General features: G+C 44.8%; 1 protein-coding gene across 1 annotated transcript in view; it reads left to right on the forward strand.

Moving 5' to 3' along the window:
* rbpjb (recombination signal binding protein for immunoglobulin kappa J region b) overlaps positions 1 to 21,187 on the forward strand; it is a 103,571-nt gene that overhangs the window by 57,208 nt on the left and 25,176 nt on the right. Inside the window, exon 2 of the mRNA XM_053416170.1 lies at positions 3,829 to 3,931. Within this exon, the coding sequence (XP_053272145.1) occupies positions 3,912 to 3,931 (20 nt within the window). The 5' untranslated portion in view covers positions 3,829 to 3,911. The remainder of the gene's footprint in view (positions 1 to 3,828; positions 3,932 to 21,187) is intronic.

The raw sequence follows: 21,187 nt of genomic DNA on the forward strand, positions 1-21,187 counted from the left end.
GAGGGAAAGGGTTGTATGTCCAACACCCATGCAAACCACTAAAGCCACATATCCTTGAAGTTATCGATTTCTTCTTGATTGCTGTCTCCCACTCCCAATCTCATTTTGAATGTCCTCAATAATCAACTTGTCTGTCTCCCCCACCAGTCTAACATTTGACCCAGCGTCTCCTGACCCACCTTTCCCTGTCCCTCTGTCCCTGGATCTCACTCTGACTGTGCCACAGTGCCTCTGCTCATTTGAGGAAGTTTCACCGCGCTCTGGTCAAATCAGATGACTTCATGTCAAAGAGCCACTAATCAGGAAACCGGAGCTGCACTTCCCTAGTTGACTCACTTTCTCCCTCGTTCTGTTTTCACTCCTAAGATCGAAAAGATAATAATAATTTTCCCCCTTCCCTTTATTATTTATAATTAGTGCTAGTGGGGTTTCCGTAATATCCTGGATGTGAAAACTTCCTGGACCACAGAAATTGTGAAATTAGAAAGTGATGTCTTTCTAATTTCACAATTTCAGCTGAAAAAAATATGGATTATGAGAAATGGCTCTGGATCCCTGCAACATTGAATGACAGTTAGTGCATTAAAACTGATGGACATGCATGTAGTTAACATTATGTAGGTCAAATCTATAGAGATAACACAGATGGGTCGTTTCCACTTGGGGACAGGGATCTTTCTTTCAATATCCCAATCTTCCTTTTCTTTCCGAGCCACAAGCTTAAGCAGTCAAGTGAGTGGATTTATAGACCTGAGGCTTAGGGCTTAGTCGTGATTGCTTGAATTGGCTCTGTCTCTATTAGAATAAATGGCTTTTACTCCTCACGAGAGGGAGCAGCATGGGGGGAAGATTGAGGAAAAAATCAGGAGCGAGAGGCAAACGGAGACGTGGATATAATGAGCCTCGAGGAAGTCTGTGTTACAATGACCCCCAAGAAAGGTCAAAGTTCAAATCTTGCCATTGTGCACCTCATCGATATTTATGGGTTTGCATAAGCACAAAAAAAGAATGTATTTCCCCCCGAAAAGTACTTGTGTCGTCTCCCCCCCCCCCCCCTGTGTTCAGCTGTAAAACATTTGAGGAAAATTTATGCTTCCCCATTCAACTCTGAGTGTAACTAGAGGTTCTCCGCTGACTATAAAAAAAAAGAGAGAGAGAGAGAGAGGGAAAGGAAAAATGGTTGAGGGCAGGATGAGGTCCTCGTCTCCGAGTCTTCATAGCTCGGGCCGAGGGCCAGGCACACTCTCATGCAAAACCTCATCCCTGCAACTCTCTCTGCTTTCCCTCTTCCTCTTTCCTTCTTCTGGTAGAACAGTGAAGCGCCATAAAAGTGAATTATGTATCTGAAAATTATGAAATGTGTAGATTTGCGCAGAGTACAGAGGTAGATCGCATCTGCTTCTTTCAACAGAGAGAAAACTATTTGATGTAGATATGCACTCACACTGATGAGCACATCTGTTATGGAAAAAGACGAGGGGGGGGGGGAAGGGGGATGTTCTTTCAAGCATTTGAATATCTTGATTCGTTCTTGATTCATATTTCAAGAGCTGCTTTCAGACATGAGCTGAACTCCTGGTGATATGCTGATATTATGAGCAGGGGCTTGATGTGAGGACTCACATGTAAGAGTCGGTTCTTCCCGCCTGCCCCCTGGTACAAACCCTGGGTAATGTCACAGGGAGGCCATGTGAGAATGAAGTAGGACATTGCCATGGCTTCTTTTTTGATGGTAAGTTAGAAACTTGATAATAAATAGGAATGCAAAAATATTGTCAAACAAAAATCACATTGTTTTCTGTGTCATTAAAAAATTAACTTCCCCTAAAATGAAATAACAATCTGCAGTGAAATGAGACAAGATTGCCAACTATTTGTTTGGTAGTTTTTTTATTCAAACTCTTTCCCCATACAAAACCACCATTAGCAGATCTCTCCCTCTCTCTCTCTCTCTCTCTCACCCACACACAGACACACACTAGCACGCCCACACACACACGCACTCACACGCTTCTTTTGAAGCAAGATAAGAAAGCTGCCAAACAGATTTAAATGAAGGCTGTTAGGGGAGACAACATCACACGAGGGGACGGAGACCTACATGAAGGTTTACGGCTTAGTGACCCCCCCCCCCCCCCTCTCCTTTCGTCCCTCCTAGATAAACAAGAGCGACCTGACCTGTTTGTATACATCCAAACCTTTTGGAGATGCAATCTAGCCGGGGGGGGGGGGGGGGGGGGGGGGGGGGGCGGCGGCTTGTGAAGGCAGGCGCAGGCCGACAGAGCGGCTGATTAAGTCTGCGCAACATTTCCAAGCATGATCATTCTAAATAAAAGCCTCCCTTGTACTATGACTGAGGTTTGGACTGTGCGGAGGGCAGTCATGGGACTCCTCAATGTGATGGCAATGCACTAATCTGCCCTGTATGGCTCATTCACATGTGGTCACACCATTGTTTCCACATTCTAAACAGGAACTGCGATGTTCCCCCGAGGGGATTGTAAATTTCAGGGGTGCAGAAACCCTCCGTTTATTCCTCGTCGGGTTTAAAACCAGCGTCGCAGTCTCGCTTCTACTCGTGTTTGTTATTCTGAACGCTGTTGGGAAACATTTTCAAAATCAAAAGTGATTTTTGGGCTTTAACTGTGCAGCTGTTAATGCGGAATACTGCAGGGACGTGGTGAGGAAACAGGATGCACACTATATACATGTGTGTGTGTGTGTGTAGTCCAGGCATTACTCATGTTGTCGGGACCTAAATATGTTTACACTGTCTAAGTAAAGGGACTTGTTTTACAAAATCCAGTCTTCATTATGTAGATCATTAAGTTTCAAGGTAGAGGAGAGGGAAGACATGTTTCAAGGTTAGTTTGAGGTCTGGTGAAGGGTCGTCATGTCCTCTAAGAGACTGTGTGTGTGTGTGTGTGTGTGTGTGTGTTGTGTGTGTGGTCACATTATGGTGACTCATCTTCCTTATGCCGACAAAAATCTAGTCCCGTTAATTCATGTTAGGTTTAGGTGTAGGTTCAAGGATGGTAACGGTTAAAGTAGTAGCGCTCAATGCAGGTCAATGTAATGTCCTCCTGTGTAGATGTGTGTGTGTGGTCCAGGAACTACCCATGTTGTGGGGACATGACACAGTCACGTTATGGGGACTTGTCTTCATTCTGCAGACAAAATCAAGTCTTCACGACGTACATCATTAACATTTAAGTTAGAGACATGCTTTGAGGTTAAGATTGTGTAAGGTTCGGGTTAGGTTAAAGTCAGGATTAGGCAAGGTTAGAGTATGTCTCAATGTATGTCAATGTAATCTGTGTGTGTGTGTGTCCCTGTGCGTGTGTGCGCGACTGTGGGAAAAAAAAACTCGGCTTTCCCTCGCCACACCAGTGACTCCTCCCCCCCCCCCCTCCCCTGTAATTTATTACCTGGTAAACACGTGGGAACACTGTTCCAGCGCCACAGGATAAACAAGCCGCTCCGCCTGACGCGACAAGTCTCGCGAGAGGCGGCGCTCCCTCTGCGCTCGCCTATTGTGAGAGTTTTCCAAGTCTCGCGGGATCTCGGAAGTTTCCCACGCCTGTTGTTGTGGCGTCTGCCCTTTTCGCTCCCTCCCTCCATGTGTGTGTGTGTGCGTGCGGGTGTGTGTGTTGCTGCTACCCGCCGCCGCCTCCCCCCCCTGCTCTCTCTCTCTCTCTCTCCGTCTTCCTCACCCACCCCCTTTCTCTCCGGCTCCCTCGTCCCTGCAGCTCCAGTCGGCTTCTTGTTGTCTCGGCGGATTGTCGCGCTGCTCCGGGGGAGAGAGAGAGAGAGGAGGGATACACACACACACACACTCGCCAAAAGAAGAAGAAAAAAGAGAAGAAGAAGGATATCGCGAGTACTGGAGTTTTGGTGGGAGTTTGTGGAAGATGGCGCCTGTTGTGACAGGGTGAGTCTGAGATTCGGGGGGTCCGCGGCTCGGGGGAGGGAGCGGAGTTCTGTGGAACCCAAGTTCTCGCCACGAATTAGCTCCGTGCGTGTCCATGTGCTGTGGCCCGGGCTAACCAGGGGGGGTGTTTAACCCGCTCGCGTGCTCTCCTGGAGCGGCTTCTTTTGTCTGTGTGAGTGCCCGTGTGGGGCTTTCCTCCCTGCCCGGTTACTTGCGGACTGTTGCTGCGGTTGTTCCGTGAGCTAGCCCCGGCTAAGCGATACTTCACCCTCGGTGGTCTGGCTCTCTCTCTCTCCCTTTTCCTCTCCACCCCCCTGTCTTAGACAACCGTTAGCCGGTGGGGGGGCTAGCAGGCTAACCTGTGAGCCACACACACAACCACCGAGGCTCACCATTTAGCATCCGAACCCAGTAGAACCCCCCCTCACTGGTTTTGCGAAACGTGCTCGCCACTCGTTAGCCTCCCGACGAACCGGAGTCGCCCCACTCAAGCGCAGCTAGCTGTCCGATAATGGGCACCGGCTAGCTGCATTCTCCCAGAAAACACGTTGTGGCTTCTCTTGGGTGGGGAAGGGGTGCAAGTTTAACACAACGTGCTTGTTGTAAATACTACACACTGTGTGCTGAGTAGTGGCGTGTACTGGAATACCGGCAGCTCCGCCAGTAACGTAGCCCACCGTCAGTGCACAAACAAGAGAAAGACCTGCAGCTGCACGGTGTGTAAACAGACACGAGACAATCCCATCCTCACCATGAAGAGTGCACCTCAGGACGGAATTGAACCAGTATCCCCACTGACACACGATCCGTCTCCTTCGCCTGAGCCATTGATTCAGTCGCTCCTTATTCTCCAGCGTAATGATTATGACTTTTAGCTGCTCTGAAGAACTTGAAGTGATCTGCCCCCGATGGCTCATTAATATCTGATAAGCAGCTGCTGTAAACACCCAAAGCTCCATCGCTGGGATTATCACATTAATAAGTCAGTTTTTAAATGATATCGTTTAAGGGAAATGTCTCTAGATTGTGCATTTGTGTCCCAGCAAAGGCTTTGGATGATAAATAAGTATTTGTTGACTGTCCAGATGGAGAATTTAAAGTCTTGCTCTCTGTTGTTTCACATGTCTTCTGTAATTCAACCAAATTATTCAGCATTAATAAGGTTTACCCTGCAACCCAGTGCTGTGTTCCAGTGATCCCAGTCCCTTCTTCCTCTGCTTTAAACCCTGGTCCCATTTATTTGCCTCCACACAAGCTAGAATCAGACCTATTTTGTTCTGCACTGTCCAGGCAGTAATCCCCACAGACAGCTCAGTGGGTGACAGACTTTTTCAGGGCTTGTTGAAGTTGTGTGTGTGTGTGTGTTGGTAAAAGAAGGGGAGGTGGATTTGGGGGCGGTTTACTGTGCATGTTCATTTGGGGCTTTCCAGCAGACCTGAACTGATTTCAGTTGGGGGTGGTGGTGGTGGTGAGGAGGGTGTACAGGGGGGAGGAGGCAGAGGGAGGGAGCAAGAGGGCAGGCGGGTCAGGTCTGGGTGGCTGGCCACCTGTCCAGATGATATCTCCGGATTCGTGTGTTTTGCAAGGGGGGAGAGGGGGAGCGGGGGGGTCAGCGTGCGGGAGGAAGATGGGATGGGTGCGTGTGAGGCTGAGGGAGGTTTAACAGAAAAATTAAAGTGCCATAAGGGGCTTCTTTCTTAGCCATGTTCACAATGACGGTTGGAGGCATGAGAGCGGCTGACCACAGCCCCGTGCCCCCGGGGCTTCTGGCTTTACACAGGGAGGGGCTCTGCAACCGCAGGCTTCCTAATGTTATCGTGACTCTCCTCTGACAGCAAAGCAAAAATCACAGCAGGATAAAAGTATTTGTATCAGTCAAAATCCATAACTATCATGATAAATGTCACATTCATATTGCTGTTAAGTCTAAAGATTACATTTGGCTCCTGAGTGAAGGCTATAGTTTCAACACTTAATAAGCTGCAAAGATTTTTACAAATCTGAGGTAAATCAATGAGTTATTCCTCCTCACTGTACTGGTGTTTCGTTATATTGCTTTTGTGAAAATTATATTGCATTCATTATCTATATTGTTTTATTACCCACTGTCCTGTCTCTAGCTTGTGAGTTTATGTTGTTGTATTTATATCCTGAACCATTTTGGTTGCCACTGGAAATCTATTTATCAGTTTGTCGATTGAAATATCATCCTCCCATGTGTTCGATACAGGAAGTGCAGGGTTGCAGCTGGTAGTTAAAAATTAATCTGACCATTCTCAGTAATCTTTAGCACGTAGATTGTTTTATTCAGTCCACAACTCTTGTTTCCAGAGAGCCAGGGCTGCTCAGCATGGACCATAAAAAACATGAAAGCTATGATACACAATCCACAAACTACTGTACATCTCAATTATCAAACACTGACTCCCTGCACACGTGAAAAAATGGCTTGGAGGAGTTTGCTTCTTCATGTGGAGTGGATGTGGTCAATAATAAAACAGACTTAACTGAGGGTTTCAAGTAAATGAGGTCACATTAGGTCATATAAGGGAGTGCTTTAACAACTTAATGGTTTTGATTTGATCATTTTTTACAACCTCGCGATCTAATTCAATAATGGATTCATCCCTAACTCTGTCTATAACCTGGAGATATTAATTTAGCATGTCATAAAACAGTAAACAGCAGAAAATAGTAAACTTTAAGAAGCTGAAATTCAAACACAATCCAGCACTTTGCTTAAAAAGTACAAACGTGATATTAATCAATTATTAAATTAGCTGCTAATTATATCTTAGTCCAATATCTAATAGTTTTAGCTCTGGGTGACACCATCTAGTTTCTGTGCACCTGTCTTAGATGCAATCTGAAAATGTGCACAGTATTCTAATGTCTCTCTGTGTGTGTGTGTGTGTAGCTTTCTCAGAACTGTAGAGATTTCGATGTTAACACAAATTGGCAAAAACATCCAGGTCACCGTCCTTCATGTAGGTGAGGGGCCAGAAAAACGAGCGATAGAGGGAAAATCGACAGCATTGCTTTCGTAATTTTTCCTCCACGCTGCCAGAGAAACTGATCGCGAAAGCTCAAAGAGCAGCACTGTTCACCTGGAAAGATAAAAGCATGAATCACTTATTTCAACACTGCTCTGCCTTTGCTTTGCCCCCTGAGGGACAGGTTTCCATTTAGCTCAGCCCTCTCTATCCCTCTGTCAAAAAATGTAAAAAAAAAAAAAAAAAAAAGGAGGAACGATGCACTCTCTGAGACCAGAAGCCCGGTGTAATGATACGACTGAGCTTTTGTTTTCGATAGACAACCTTGTGCTCTTGTATTTGTCAGCATTGAGCGTGTGGTTTGAGCTCTACGGCATTGTTGCTGTCGAACAAGTGTGTGTGTGATGAGGAGGAGAGTAAGTGCACGTAGACATAAAAGTAGATCTGTGTGTGTTTATGTGTGTGTGTCTGTGTGTGCATCCAGTCCCCAGGGTCCTCTCCTCTTCCCTGCGTCCCTTTATGAAAGGAGAGGTTCAGAGAGAGCAGCAGATGTCGAAGCACTGACCTTTATGGTGGCAAAAGCTTAGGCTGGAGTTAAAAGACACGCGGGATTTGCCCCCAACCCCCCTGACCCTCAAAGCAACCGCCCCATGTCCACCCACACACACCCACACTGTCTGTTACCTTAGCTGCGGCACTGATGGATAGGTTAATGATGGAGATGATACAAGCTACCTGATCTATGTCTGTGTGTGTGTGTGTGTGTCACCTCAGGATCCTTCCAGCCTCCAAAGCCGCTCTGTATCCACCCAGAGCTGTGGAAATCTTCAAAGTGTGTGGCGTGCTGGGGGGTTTACAAGGCTGGAGGGGGGGGGGGGGGGGGGGGGGGGGGGGCGGCTGCTGCACAGAAGTCACAGGCAAAGCACCCACAGTGAATGTGCCACCGCCAGACATCTTTAGGGGGATTTACTCCCACTCGTACAGTAGCCTATTGTTTTGGGAGTTCATGCATACCCATTACTTCACATGATTGAAATACCCCCCGAAGCATATAGCTTCATTCAGGGTTCAGATCCAACTTGTTTGGTCGAGCGACGATGGGCCTCTTAAAGCAACACACGCCCTCGTTGACTTGTTGTCTTCGGTCTCTTGTTTCCCCATTCAGCCTCTTTGTGTCTGTGTGTCTCGGGGGAACAACCACAGGAGACACCCAGGGGGATAGAAGTGCACATTTTTGCGTAATTTGCCCTGGACCGGCGCCAGCTTGGCACTCCTTATTTTTTGGTGTTTATTCTCTCGATTGTGCACAAAACAGATTTTTCCAACAGAGAACATCCCTGTCCTTTGCTACTTATTCATAGCAGGCGGCTGTTTTTTTATTGATAATGCCTTTTAAGTGACCTTTTTCATGTAGATGCTAGCATGGGGGGGGGGGTTGCATCACTTAATTTCCCCCCGCCTGAGGACTGATATGGGGTTTAGATGCTTCATACACCAACCACGACAAGGGGCCATTTATTTACTCGTGCAAGGCTTGAAATGCATTATTCTGAGGCTGTACTCTTCTAATATGTGGCTCTTTCAGAAATATGTTGCCGCTGTTCGCCTCAGAGAGAATGGGACGGAACATTCTGATGCAAATCTGCAGCCAGTGTGGTTTTAAAAACCGGCCTTGGCGTCATGTTTGATACAGGCCCAAGTCTTCTCGGAGTTGTTGTTGGCGTTGGCCACGCTGCTTAGCTAAGACAGGCGAGCGCAGCGGAGAGACCGAAGGCTAACGCAACAGGCGGTGGAAGTGCGTACCTCTCCGCTGACTCTTGTTTTGGACGTTGTCTTTTCCGTTTTCTCGCATTCCCTCCGTCTCTTCCAAGAGAATTTCCTCAACCGCTTTATTCCCCTCCATGTTCCTTTTTTGTTGTGATTACGGCTTTGCCAAGGGAATGGTGGTTTTCTACTGTGTCAGCAGTTTCTGCCCCCGCTGTCCCTCCACATTCAGGATGTTTCATTCAGAAAACACGAGCTGATTCCCCCCCCCTGTCTGACTCCTGTTTGCTTTCATTCAACTTCAGTGAGCAAACTCTCGCCTACTTCCTGAAATCAAGAGGGAGAACAGGCTTCTACTGACACTAGTGCATATGTTCCACGCTCCTCTTTGTTTTTTCTTCGTGGCAAAAATGATTGTTCGTTCTTTTGTCCTCCGGGATGGCAGAGGGGGGGGTCTGTGATTTTGAAGTCGTCTTCTTTAATAAAAAAAAACAGACTCATGTCAGCCCTCTGATAAACTGCATTAAACTAGAATATGCTGCTCTGAGCTTTCTGGAGAATCCTCCAGAGAAACGCGTGCGTATGAGAAAAGCTGTAATTTCTTATATCTGTTGGCCCAGATAATTGCCTTTGTTATTCTCCGCCGTGGTCGCGAGGGCCCGGAAGCATTATTCTAGAGGGCCTCGTTCTGTCTGATCTCCGGCAACCATACTGGGGCCGGCTCATCCCTTCAGAGGAAGGTTGGAAACATACACAGGATCTCCCGTGTTGGGAAAGCCCCTGACAACACCACCCCCCACGGCTGTAAGCAACTGCCATTACTGTTTTAGATAAGGAGGGAGTGGCAGGTAAGTCACCAGTCCCTGAAAGAAATGTTGTTTTAGCCTTGGGAACATTAGCCACATTGTGTAGAGTCTGCAGATAGCCTGAGAGGTTTATCTGAATCCCATCCTCATCATTGAAGCTGGGCAGATGTGACCTGAGGAGAAAAAGGTGGGACAACATGCAGCAAAGGGTGGGATTGCAATAACACTAAGCTGTTGAGCATATTGTTTATTCTGTCGAATTAAGGTTTTTATAGATAGGCAAACATAAATGCTGATACCAATATATATCTTTAAAAAGCTCACACCAGCCAATATGATAAACCAACTGATGCTCAAATCACTATCTATCTGCATCCTCCGTGTTTTTAACATTTTATATCAGCTCCTGATTTCTGCAAGACCAGCATCCAGGGACTTCTTTGCTGGCATTTGCCCAGACAAGTGACATTATCAGCCTTCACCCTGCTTCCCCCAGCCCCAGAGACAGAGAGAGAGAGAGAGAGAGAGGGAGGGAAAGAGCGAGAAGGGCACACCGAGGACCTATCAAGTGTCAGGATGATATTTAAGGAAAAGAACACAAATTGAAGTTGTGGATTCCAGGAACGACAAAGTGTTATCTCCAAGCGTTTCTTCGCATTGTCTGCTTGTTTAACTAAGGCTCCCGGAGAGTTTCACTGAAGAATCCGCCGGGTGGCATTCCTGTGGCCGTTGACGTCAGGAGGTTTTTGGCCTTTGCTTAGAATCACAATGAAGTAATAGACGTGTGTGTGTGTCATTCTGTGGAGCAGCTTATTGATTGTGGTTTGGGCAAACAATGCCTTTTTTTTTTTTCCCGTCTCGTGAAGAAAGTGCTGTTCGTGTTGTGGCTGATCGTCTTGCACTTGCGGCCGCAGTTTGATGTTCTCTGCCGTTGCCATCATTTTGGACACACTGCTGAAGAATGCACATGAGGTTTCACATGAGCTCATGGAAGGAAACTTAACTTTCCCTTTTAATATCCACTGATTTATCCTAAAAAGGTCACCAGCAAAGTTTCTCTATTTATCACGCCGATTAGAATTTGACCTCAGATATTTTAACCTCAGCCCCGACTCGTCTAAGTGTCTGGTAGAAGAACGAACCCCACTTTGCTTTAATTTACCAGCATGTTTGTTTGCTTTGTTTTTCATGGCACATCAGTGTGTGTGTGTGGGGGGTTAAGGTTCAGGAAATCATCTCTTGAGGACAGAGTAGAATTAATTTGGAAAGATGGGACATTAGGAGGAGGAACCAGTAGCAGGAACAGCAACTCCCCCACCATTGAAACCAGACGACAATCTTAAACTGGCAAAGTCACTGCTCAGACTACACATACACACTCAGGCGTGCCGCAGTCTCTACATTTGGTTTGATGGGGATCATCTCGCAGCTTGTGGGCGAAAGGTCGTGTCTCACACCCTCTGTCACTCTCTCTGTTTGCCAGGAATTCAATCTTTCTCTCTCTCTCTATCTCTTCTCCCTCTCTCTCTCTCGATGCAGTGCATTTTGAGGCAAGGGCAGGACAAGACGCTGGTTAGTTTGCCAGAGCTGACCGACGTCCTGTGAGACCTAAGGTTTGGACAGTCCCATTCAGTCACAAGTAAAGACATGTACTAGATAGAGGCAATCACATGGGGGGGGGGGGGGGTCTTTCCATGACAAATCATCACACTTTTGTGTCACACCACCATAGATATTAATGAAGTTTTGCATGTGGATTAAGAAACCCACAGAACCTTTCATTTATTGTGTCTTGATTCAGAAATTATGGGGGGGATTGTGTAACTTTTACTGCTCCTTTAATATAGATCACAGAGAAATGGTTATCAAATCTACATCTATATATATATATTTTTGTTTTTACAGTTTATCTAAATAGTTTAAAAATAATAACAGCACAATGGTGAGCAATTATAACCGTTAAAGTTGATCGGTTACTCTTCTATTGGTAAAATACTACAATCTAATAAGTATTACTATCTTCTGAAATGTGAGACTTTGCTACCCATATTCTCTTCAAAACTGCCAAATAATGAGGGATGTGTAATGTTTGTGTATTATTGTGTGATAAACTGATTATCACAATAGTTGCTAATTTGTTTTAAGCTCAAATTTCCAATAATCTAAGCACTATACTCATTTTAATTGCCCCCTTTTTTGCAGCCAAATTCATGCTGCTTTGCATATCACAGAAGTTGAACCTTAACCGCCAGCAGCCAAATTGTCGAATTGGTTTTGGGGGTGGGTTGCAAGACACTCATTTGCAGCTGCAAGACAGAGCATCTGAGTTCAACTCAGCAAGACAATTCATTTCTTTTCAAATTTCAGGACGATGACGGTTGACACTTTGGCTTGTGGTCAACACCGGTTTCAGCAGCGTTGTCTGCACACAGGCTAACACAGCACCGCTAACCACCATCCGCTCCCTCCACACGGCTCTGCACCCCAGCTCGAGCGTCAGCTACATCGCGGTGGTTGGTTCTCGACTCCTCGCAATCCTTCCCCGCGGATTCCCTGAGTCATTAGCTCAGCAGAGAGTGAGAAGGAGGTGAAGGGAGCCGGGAGAGGGTGGTTCATGCAGGGTTCAAGGCTCCCTCCTCTCGTCCCCCTCTCCATCTCTGTCCTGTCAGTTTCCCCCCCTGAGCACATGACCCATCTCAACCCCAAACCCCAGCCGTTCTGGGTGTGTGTCTCTCTGGCTACAGTCACACTTGTCACTTCACTGCATTGCTTCTTTTTGTTTTTTAAATCATCGGTGTCTAAGTCTGTGAGATCACGTTGCTGCACCTCATTGCACTTGGCCTGAAGATTTCTTTATGTTTCTCCTGTGGCTACAGTAACTTAGAACAACCCACATTACCCTGTAATGTTCTCAAGGCTTTTTTACATTGCATTCAATCCTCAGCTTTGTCAATTCCATCTCCCTCTGTTTTGAATTGTTCCAAAACTAAATACTCTTGTGGTTAAATTGCGGCTTGATTATATTCTTCCAATCCAATATAAACACACCATTTCCATTTCAATGTGCTGGGACACGTTTTAACTGCACCCTCACCAGTTAGGACACTGAAAACATGTTGGATTTATTCACCAGATTTGTTCAGGGCTTTTTTTCCCTGCACAGCATCAACAATATGTTTTATGTTTTATTAAATCCTTGTTTAAAATATGATAATGAAAGAGGTTGGTGTCGTGCCGAAGCTGCAGGTTAGGAAAGACGTGTTCAAGTGGAAAATGTCATGCACACATGAATCACACATTGTTTTTTTATCTATACTTGGTGTCTGACGGCTTTGGGGAATATGATATTTGGCTCAGTGTCTCTAACCTGCCTGAGGTGTGATAATGTGCCGCCGCATGGCTCTGAGCAGTTTCCTCTGTCATACCTCTGAACAGAGAACAGCAAGCCCACTCATGAATGTTTCCACCAAGCCCGTTTCTCCTTTAACATGTTTTATATATTTTTTTGTATTCGTTTAAAACCCCACAGCTCGAGCTCTGTCAGACCTGGAATGAGAGATTTAACTCTGTGTTCAGTAATATGATGCTCTCTGTTGTTGTTGGTTTTTTGGAATTGAAACACAGCAGGTGAGAGACGGTCTGTTTGAGCAAAACTAGATAAATATGGATTTTTGGGGGGAACAGGTTTGAATACTGATATAAGGGAGTCAAAAAACAAAATCTGATGCGCTACTAAACCAGTCGATAAACAGGTTTTTAAACATTTGTCAATAACTCCTTGGATTTCGTTATCTAACCCTTTTGACAAAGAAATGTCATGAGGCTTGATATTTTATAGTTTTACCCATTGACTGGCTAGAGAAGATGGAAGACAGGTAAACCTCTTCCCACTGTTCAGCAGCAATCTGAGGATGAAGCTGAATGAGTCAGGTCCCGCCAATAAACATGCTCAACCAATCATCTGTCATTTATAGCTGTCAATCATGATGTTTGACCCCAAAATGCAAACATTTGATAATGATGTGATTTAAAAACTACCTAAAATGACCATCTTTGAGAAAAAATATTGTCCAATTTACTAACATGGAGGAGGCGGAATTTATGGCCTTACACATTGTAGCAGGCAAGTCGTCCATCTTTATTGACAGTCTGTGGTTTAACTTGAAAAACTTTATTAATAAGTAAATAAAAAAAACAAAACACAAATAGATCTTTACGGCATTGTTTATTCTGTCCAATAAACGTTTTCATATCCGTAAATATAAATGGACTCACTGAGAATTGTGAATGGTTCACAGTGGCTGATAAATTGGTCCGGCTCTACGTTGCATATCCACTGGTCCTGAGGTGTCAGACTGTCTCAATTTAGGACACATGTTATCTGAGGACTGAATGGAGCCAGGTGGCAGGCTGTACAGAGGAAACAGAGTCAGAGCTGCAGGATTCACAAAGGAGACTTCATTAAAGATAGAGCAAGCATCAAGGGAGCGTGTGTGTTTGTGTGTGTGCACACATGAGAGTCCACGATGGCTCCACAGCACACATTGGAAATTTCATTACTTGGTGTGCAGGACATATTATACGCACACAAGTAATGGAGTATGTACTTACTCAGTGTGTTCCAGCCCCTGCGCCAGATTACACCCGTTAATATGCACTGTCGGTGTGCAAGTGCGTGTGCGTCTGGATGTCGAGTTGATTGTGTGCCAAGCCACGATGAGTTTTAAAAAGTCTGTCCAGAGAGAGAGCTCCATATGGAGCATTGATGTTGGAGAGTGCGGTCAAGAGGGAGAGAGATGGAGGGAAGGAAAGGAGAGAGAGAGAGAGAGAGAGAGAGAGTGGGCCTTTTTCTTTGGGTTTTCTACCTCTGTCATTAAGCTCTCCCATGTCAAAGACAGATGGAGCTGGTGCCATGGGTGTACAAGTGTTTGTGTGTATGTGTGTGTGTGCAGGCACTTGCAAGTGCAGACTGATGTGATCCACCCAACTCCACACACACACAGACAGACACACACTCACTCACACACACCATTGAGCCCTGCCCTTGATTCTGCCCCCAGCGGGGCGTCTCAGGTCAGCTACCAGACCTCTGCCATCTGCAGTCAGTCAGGCTTGAGGGTCGGACAGCTCATCAGCAGTCAGTCAGTCGGTTCTCCCTCTTCCCACTTGGATCCGCTCATCCGACATAAAACCGCTTCCAATAAAAGATCATTTTCTGTCTCTTTGTGATTCTGATCACATCGGCCCCTACATTATTTTGTCTCATCTTGCCCTTCTCTCAGTCAGGTTTTCAGGCAGGCAGCCAAACTGGATTAATGTGAGGAAAATGGTAGGAAGAGGATTTAGGGGAAGACATTCTTAATACACTCGTACAGGAACTCGATTATTCACCGGGGCTTGTCTTCCAGAGAAATTTGAAAGTGATGTCACAGCAGGAGTTGAGCAAGGTCAAGTCCACCGGTAGAACAGTTCCTTGTGCAAAACATGGACCATAATAAACGGCTATAAATCACGAACACCTTCCGGCCCTTTCAGATAGAATGCGACAATGGCTCCTCTGCGCTCTGAAAGGACAGTTTTTCATTGCACCGAGCAAAGTGCACACACAAGAGTGTCCTAAAGACATGAAGCTTCCAGTCAGAACACACGATGGAGAAAAGGCTGTTGGAGCTCCTGGAATTACAGGAAACAAGAAAATGACTTGAATGACTCTGCCTCGGTGCAGAGACAGAACATAATCGATTTATGTTTTTAATCACATATTATACAATTATACAATGATCTTGTGCACGTAGCGCTTTGCACCCTCACCCCCCCCCCCCCTGTGGACAGCTGTGGATGGTCCATCGCCGCTTCGCTAACAGACAGGATTGTGAGAATATTTGTAGTGACTCTGCCCTCACCACTTTTAGCTGGCGGCTGCGACTGGCGGCATGCGCGTCGGTGGCACATGCCAGGCAGCGCTGCCAAGCACAGATCGAGCCTCCAGCCTCTGGCCACGTCTGCCGGTTTTCTCGTTTGCTGCCTCAGAGATTTAATGTGCATTTCTTTCCCCCTATTTACGTCTTTCTCGTTGTCCTCCTCCTCGCCACCACCCCCGCTTTGAAACACTCGTCTGGGGTTGACTCGGGATACGAGGTTTAGTGCCCAAGCTTGGCCACCTACACCGCAACAGTTCTTTCTTCTTTTTTTTTTACTCAATGATTTAATATGTGCTTGAAAGATGTGTGCGCAACACCCATGCTGCAGGCCACACACAGCATGGCACGTCGCTGCCGAGGAAGCGAGTGTGTCATGAACGAAAAGGCTGATGTTTGTGCTCGGTGTGTGTTATAACTGTATAACAGAGCGTCCTGGGCCTGTGACATCAGTATGCAGGTATTTTTTTCAATGAGCTGCCAGGGCTAATGTAGCCAACGGGCTCAAATTTCCAGATTTCTCTCACTTAGCCTGAAGTCCCCTCCACACAAACACATTCACTTGCCTGGTGAGACATGTTATTTCCACCCATTTTTTCTCTGTCTGGTCTTGAAGTGTTTGAAAACACGTCATGCAGAGGTAACTAAGAAGCAGCACATTGTCCCAATCTGAGCCTGTTTTATGTCTTTCATATCGTGTTGATTTTTTGGCAGCGCTTCACTGAGTGAGGCTTTTCGGTGCTCCTCAAAACTTCTTTTTTACTGGCCCTGTAGCGGGTTAGCCTGGCAGCGGCACACTATAATTTGGCTTTACTTATTGTGTCTGGCTTATATCAATAAGCTTGTTGACAGATGTCAGTTTATGGCTATTCAATAGATGACTCTCGGTTTCCTCTTTCTTTCACACTTCAACATGATGCATGAGGCCAACACACGCTAGATTTCCACCAGGCTTTGCTTATGAAAGGTGCAACTGCAGCTTTTCACGATTTGCATGGTTGATTGCACAGTTCCTTATTACTTCGGGTACATCCATGCTAATATGTCTGTTTTTTTTAAATGCACATTTTTGCTATTGTTTACTTCTGGTGTCTACACTACTCCAAAGTTGTTTGTTAGTTTTGAGTCAGCCCACATTTTGATCAGATCTAAATTAAAAAAAGAATAAGGTAGAGAGACTTGCTAACTGCTGCTTCTAAGAGTAGTTATTGTGTTTGAGGAACAGTTATTTAAAGTACAAATATCAGCCCCGTTATAATAGCAAAGCGTAAACATTGATCTGCAATATATAAATTGATTGTTAAATGAGTGGTTGTCTCGCCACTCGCTCTCTTTTTCTGTCTCTGTTATTATTCCACTGAACGGCGTAAAAGTCAAAGAACAGTCAGTACGTCTGTGCACGCAGGGAAAACGGTTAGTCACATCATAAAATTTGTCAATTTTGTCGTTTGTTGTTACTCACAGTCAAACATTAGGGATCATTTGTATACAAAAACTGTTCTTTCATTGTCCTCTAGACTTTCTGACTCTGTTTATATTGCGTTTAATCATGAGTAACTTTCGGGTTCGCTGTATTAGTCCTGTGTTCCAGCCGCTGTTGGAACAGTTGGAAGATGAATGGTACACTCTCCGTCTCCACCCTCTCAGACAGATGATTAAGAGAGTCAAATGACTTTGCCTCTGAAATGAAGTTGTGCATGAGCACACTGTTTTCAGGGCTCGTACATTGGGAGTCACTGGGATGGCCCCGTGGCTGTGGAGGCCAGCTCCAAGGAGTTGTGATATCTGCTATCAGCCCTCGGGCCGGGAAACCAGACACCTTTATATAGGACTAATCCCTCATCCCCCTCTCTTTCCTCCCACACTGCTGCAATAGTGTGTAAATGCAAATCCATACACACACAGGCCGTTATGAGTGTATCACACTGAAAATGACCCACCCAGAGTGACAGATGTGTGAAACACACTTTAACATTACGCGCAGACTGTCGCGTAGAGCCTTCTTGAGATTACAAGCATATTTTAAGTTTACTGTAAAACAAATAACAAGGGGTTTTGCTTTGAATGAGGAATAGATGATGAAGAGGAGGTGGCCTGCTTTCTGTTTTTTAACACCAAATATATGTCATTTGCCGAAATAGAGTTAAGAGTTGACACCTTTGCATTACTTTAAACCTTTATATCTTAAATCAGAAAATGGGAAAGACCCATTTGTGCATTAACACACTGCCTGCCAGTTGACCCCTGGAGGTCAGCCCCCTAACCCTTGACCTTGAGCATACAAATGATGGCGTCTGTGTGGTTGGGTTTCAGTCTCCTGGGAATCCCCGGCGCTACGAGAGGAGAGATGCGTGTGTGTGTGCGCACGTCTGTTTGTCTGTCTGCAATCTAGACAACACATGAAAGGTGTCACACCCTAACATTTACACTGCATCAATTGTTTGTTAAGTGAAAGAACTGCATTTCAAGTTGCTCGACTGTTTTTTTTTGTTTTTACTCGTCAGCTCCGTCTCGTCCACAGATTGTCATCTACCTCTCATGAGCATTTCCTGTTTGCTCACATATTTTGTAATCTTATATAGATTGCATTACGCAGACAGTTTTATGGGGTTACTGAAGCACAGTGTGCATTAAAGGTCCCATATTCTTGAGCAACACAGAAAAGCTCAGGTAACTGCATCGTCCAATCCAACGTTTTACCACTTGGACAGAGCTTTACTGGCCCCTTGTCTGTTTTCATTGGCCCTTTAGCCCAAAAAATGATATTAACTTTTATTTAGTCTCCATCATTTAGCCATTAAAGGGCCCCTGGATTGAAACATTTGCATTAAAAAGACATTTCAACCATTCCCTTGCACTGTAGGACGTTAGGTAAATGTTTATATAATTGGAAGAGTACAGTACATTGCATTGTAGAGGTGCTATTATCCGGTGTTTTCCATTATTTAGGTTAGACTAGGCTAGACTTTTTACAATTCTCATAATAACACAGTTAGATTCTGACGCTGAACTTTAATTTACCTTCAACGTGCCACATTAGTGATATATTAAGATCCCGTGCCCACTGTATTCTTATAGGAAAATTAATGTTCTGCCATACAGCACAGTAATTTTAATATATTTAGCATTTTATTACATTTGTCAGAGGTTTTGTCAGCTTTACTTTTAAAAATGGCAGCAGGATCTATAGTTTTTATGGCAAAGTTGTTATTTTTCAGTGGCTCCATCATTCCTGCTCTAAGTATCCTTTATAGTGTTTGGTATTTACTATACTGTCTATGGAGAGTTATCGTGGTACAAATATATACAGAAGAACTGTAAATTTCTCAGATCTACCCAGCACCTCCTTTTAAAATGTGATAAACCTTGGCTGTGTCTGCAGGAGGTTGTGGAAAGGCTCATTAATCCTCCTTTTCACTTATGCAGGTTACACTTCAATTTTAATAATCCTTCAAAGCAATTCTTTGTGCTTCTCTTCCCGACAGTTATCAATGGCCATAAGGTTAAGATGTGGGCAGGTTTAATCATCTAGCCCTGCATTGTTAAGTAGTGGACACCACCTTCACCTGCTCTTGTCCTGCCTCAGTTGTTCCTACCAAGGATCGAGTGTTTACCGTATTGATCTGATAATCAATGTGACCATATTTGTGCAAGTTATGGGGGGGTTCTTCCTTCAAAATCCAAAGATGGGGAGTCATCAATTCTACCAGATCTATTTCCTCTCCTCCCATGCCACACAGTCTACTCGTTTTTCATAAACATAAATCCTGTTATGTTAATTCTTGCGCATAAGCAGCAGCACTGAAATTCATCAGAGAAAATGCTAGTTATCAACATTAAGTCCGGAGTTAAGTCGGCTCCCTTCTTCTATCACATGAGAGAAGCTGAGAATGCGGCGTCAAAGCTCCCGTTTGATAATATTTGACCCAATTGCCTAAAGGGAACCTGATAACATTAACGAGGCAGTCGGTGAACTTTGCCTGTGGGCGGCGGCCCCTGTGGGAAACCCCTTCTGATCTGCAGCACATCCCAACAGAGCAATGCTGCCTGCAGCGGAATCTAATGTTAAAGATTAACACAAACACTCCTCAGATACTGAGCCAACACTTCTCTTCCAGTCAATCGTCTGGTGTAAACAGTAACACTGACGTCATGAGTTTATTTATTTTAATGGCACCTGAAGAGTACACGCTGCAGTTTAAAGAAACGTCACTAGATAGAGTATTTTTGTGTTAAGAAAGTAAGATATCATTTCATTTCAAATATATTATTTAAACCTTCCTATATCACACGTTTTAAAATGTAAACATAAACCAATCATCTGAAGAAATTGTTTAAATCGAATCGTGTATTTAGAGCGTTCAACCCAACAATACACGAGTTAGCCCGGCGCGCCGAAGTTTCAGGAAACTTAACTTTGCTTGACTTCGATGTGTTTGGGATGTTTCACTCATATTCCTGAGCAACAAAGCAAATGTGTGTTTGTGCACTTTGCATTAGAACGTGTGTGTCTTCAGTCTGAGGACATGTCAGGGTGTCTATTTCTGTGTCCTCGGAGTCTTCGGGTGTTGATGCGTGTTTCTGTACCTCATCTCCGTTTCGACTGTCAGTCACAGCTGTCAAACGCGCCGCTGTATGAACGGCAGGCTTGGTTCGCAATCCCTCAATCAACCCACCCCCCCCCCCACCCCGTCGCGTGTGCATGTGTTGACGTGCCTTACATGTGTTAGTGTGTTAGCAAGTGGGAGCGGGTGGTCGAGGCTCTATTAATAGCAGCCGGCACCCTCCCTGTCACCATTCCCAGTCATATGTCATTGTACGTGTCAGAGAATGATGACAGAACCCAACCTGTTCCCCATCACGCTCTATCCAGAGGTTTCATGTATTCAATAACCTGTGTATCATCACACTGCAGATGTTCCTGTGCAGCACCTGAGAAGTAAGGTTAGGGTTGGAGCCCAAATGTGCCACCACATAAATAAAGAAGGAGATAAAACATCCTTATTTTATATTTTAAACATAAATCTGAAGGAGACAAGCTTTATATAATATATCTAATAACCCGAGCATCTACTTTTGTATCTGGTATTCGAAGAGTCGATTTGTTTTGTCTTCAATTTGTTTAAAAAACGCCGGTTTGAATTACTCGTATTTAGTCTACGTGTCCAAATTGCTTGATTAAATCCAAACAACCATCCGCTATTAATCAGTATTAATATGATTTAAATGTAAAGTAGACAACAATCTTTTTATCTAAAAAAGATAGAAACAAAATATTTTGAGCGTCTTTGATTTAAAAAATGATATTGTAAACATGGTGTCTGTTCAGATAAATCTGGCACAGTTTTATATTATATTTAATTTTTTGCATTATTGATCCATTAATTGTCATTGTCACGTTGCTGGCTGGCTCACATGAGAACCTAACTGCTGCCTGGACGTACCCAGAAGAGATTAGATCAAATAGAGACATTTGGCCTATATAAGGTGCTGAAAAGCCCCATGCTCATCGATCCTGATGACGTGAAGGTAAAAGGTTCTTCCCCCCCTTCTTGTTCTTCTGTGCCTCACTGTCACTCAGCTCTGGTCCAGATTTGACAAATCGCTTTTTCAAATTTTTTTTTTTTCTCTGCAGGAGATGCTCACTATGAGTGTTTGCGGTTGTGTGTGTGTGTGTGTTTCTGTGAAAAAGCCCGAGGGGGGGGTTTGGTGTGGAGTTTCACTCTGTCTTCGACTCGGATCTGCTGTTGGTTAGAGGTGTTGGGTTTTAATTAG

This window comes from Pleuronectes platessa, chromosome 23, assembly GCF_947347685.1.
Source record: "Pleuronectes platessa chromosome 23, fPlePla1.1, whole genome shotgun sequence".
Classification (NCBI taxonomy): Eukaryota; Metazoa; Chordata; class Actinopteri; order Pleuronectiformes; family Pleuronectidae; genus Pleuronectes; species Pleuronectes platessa.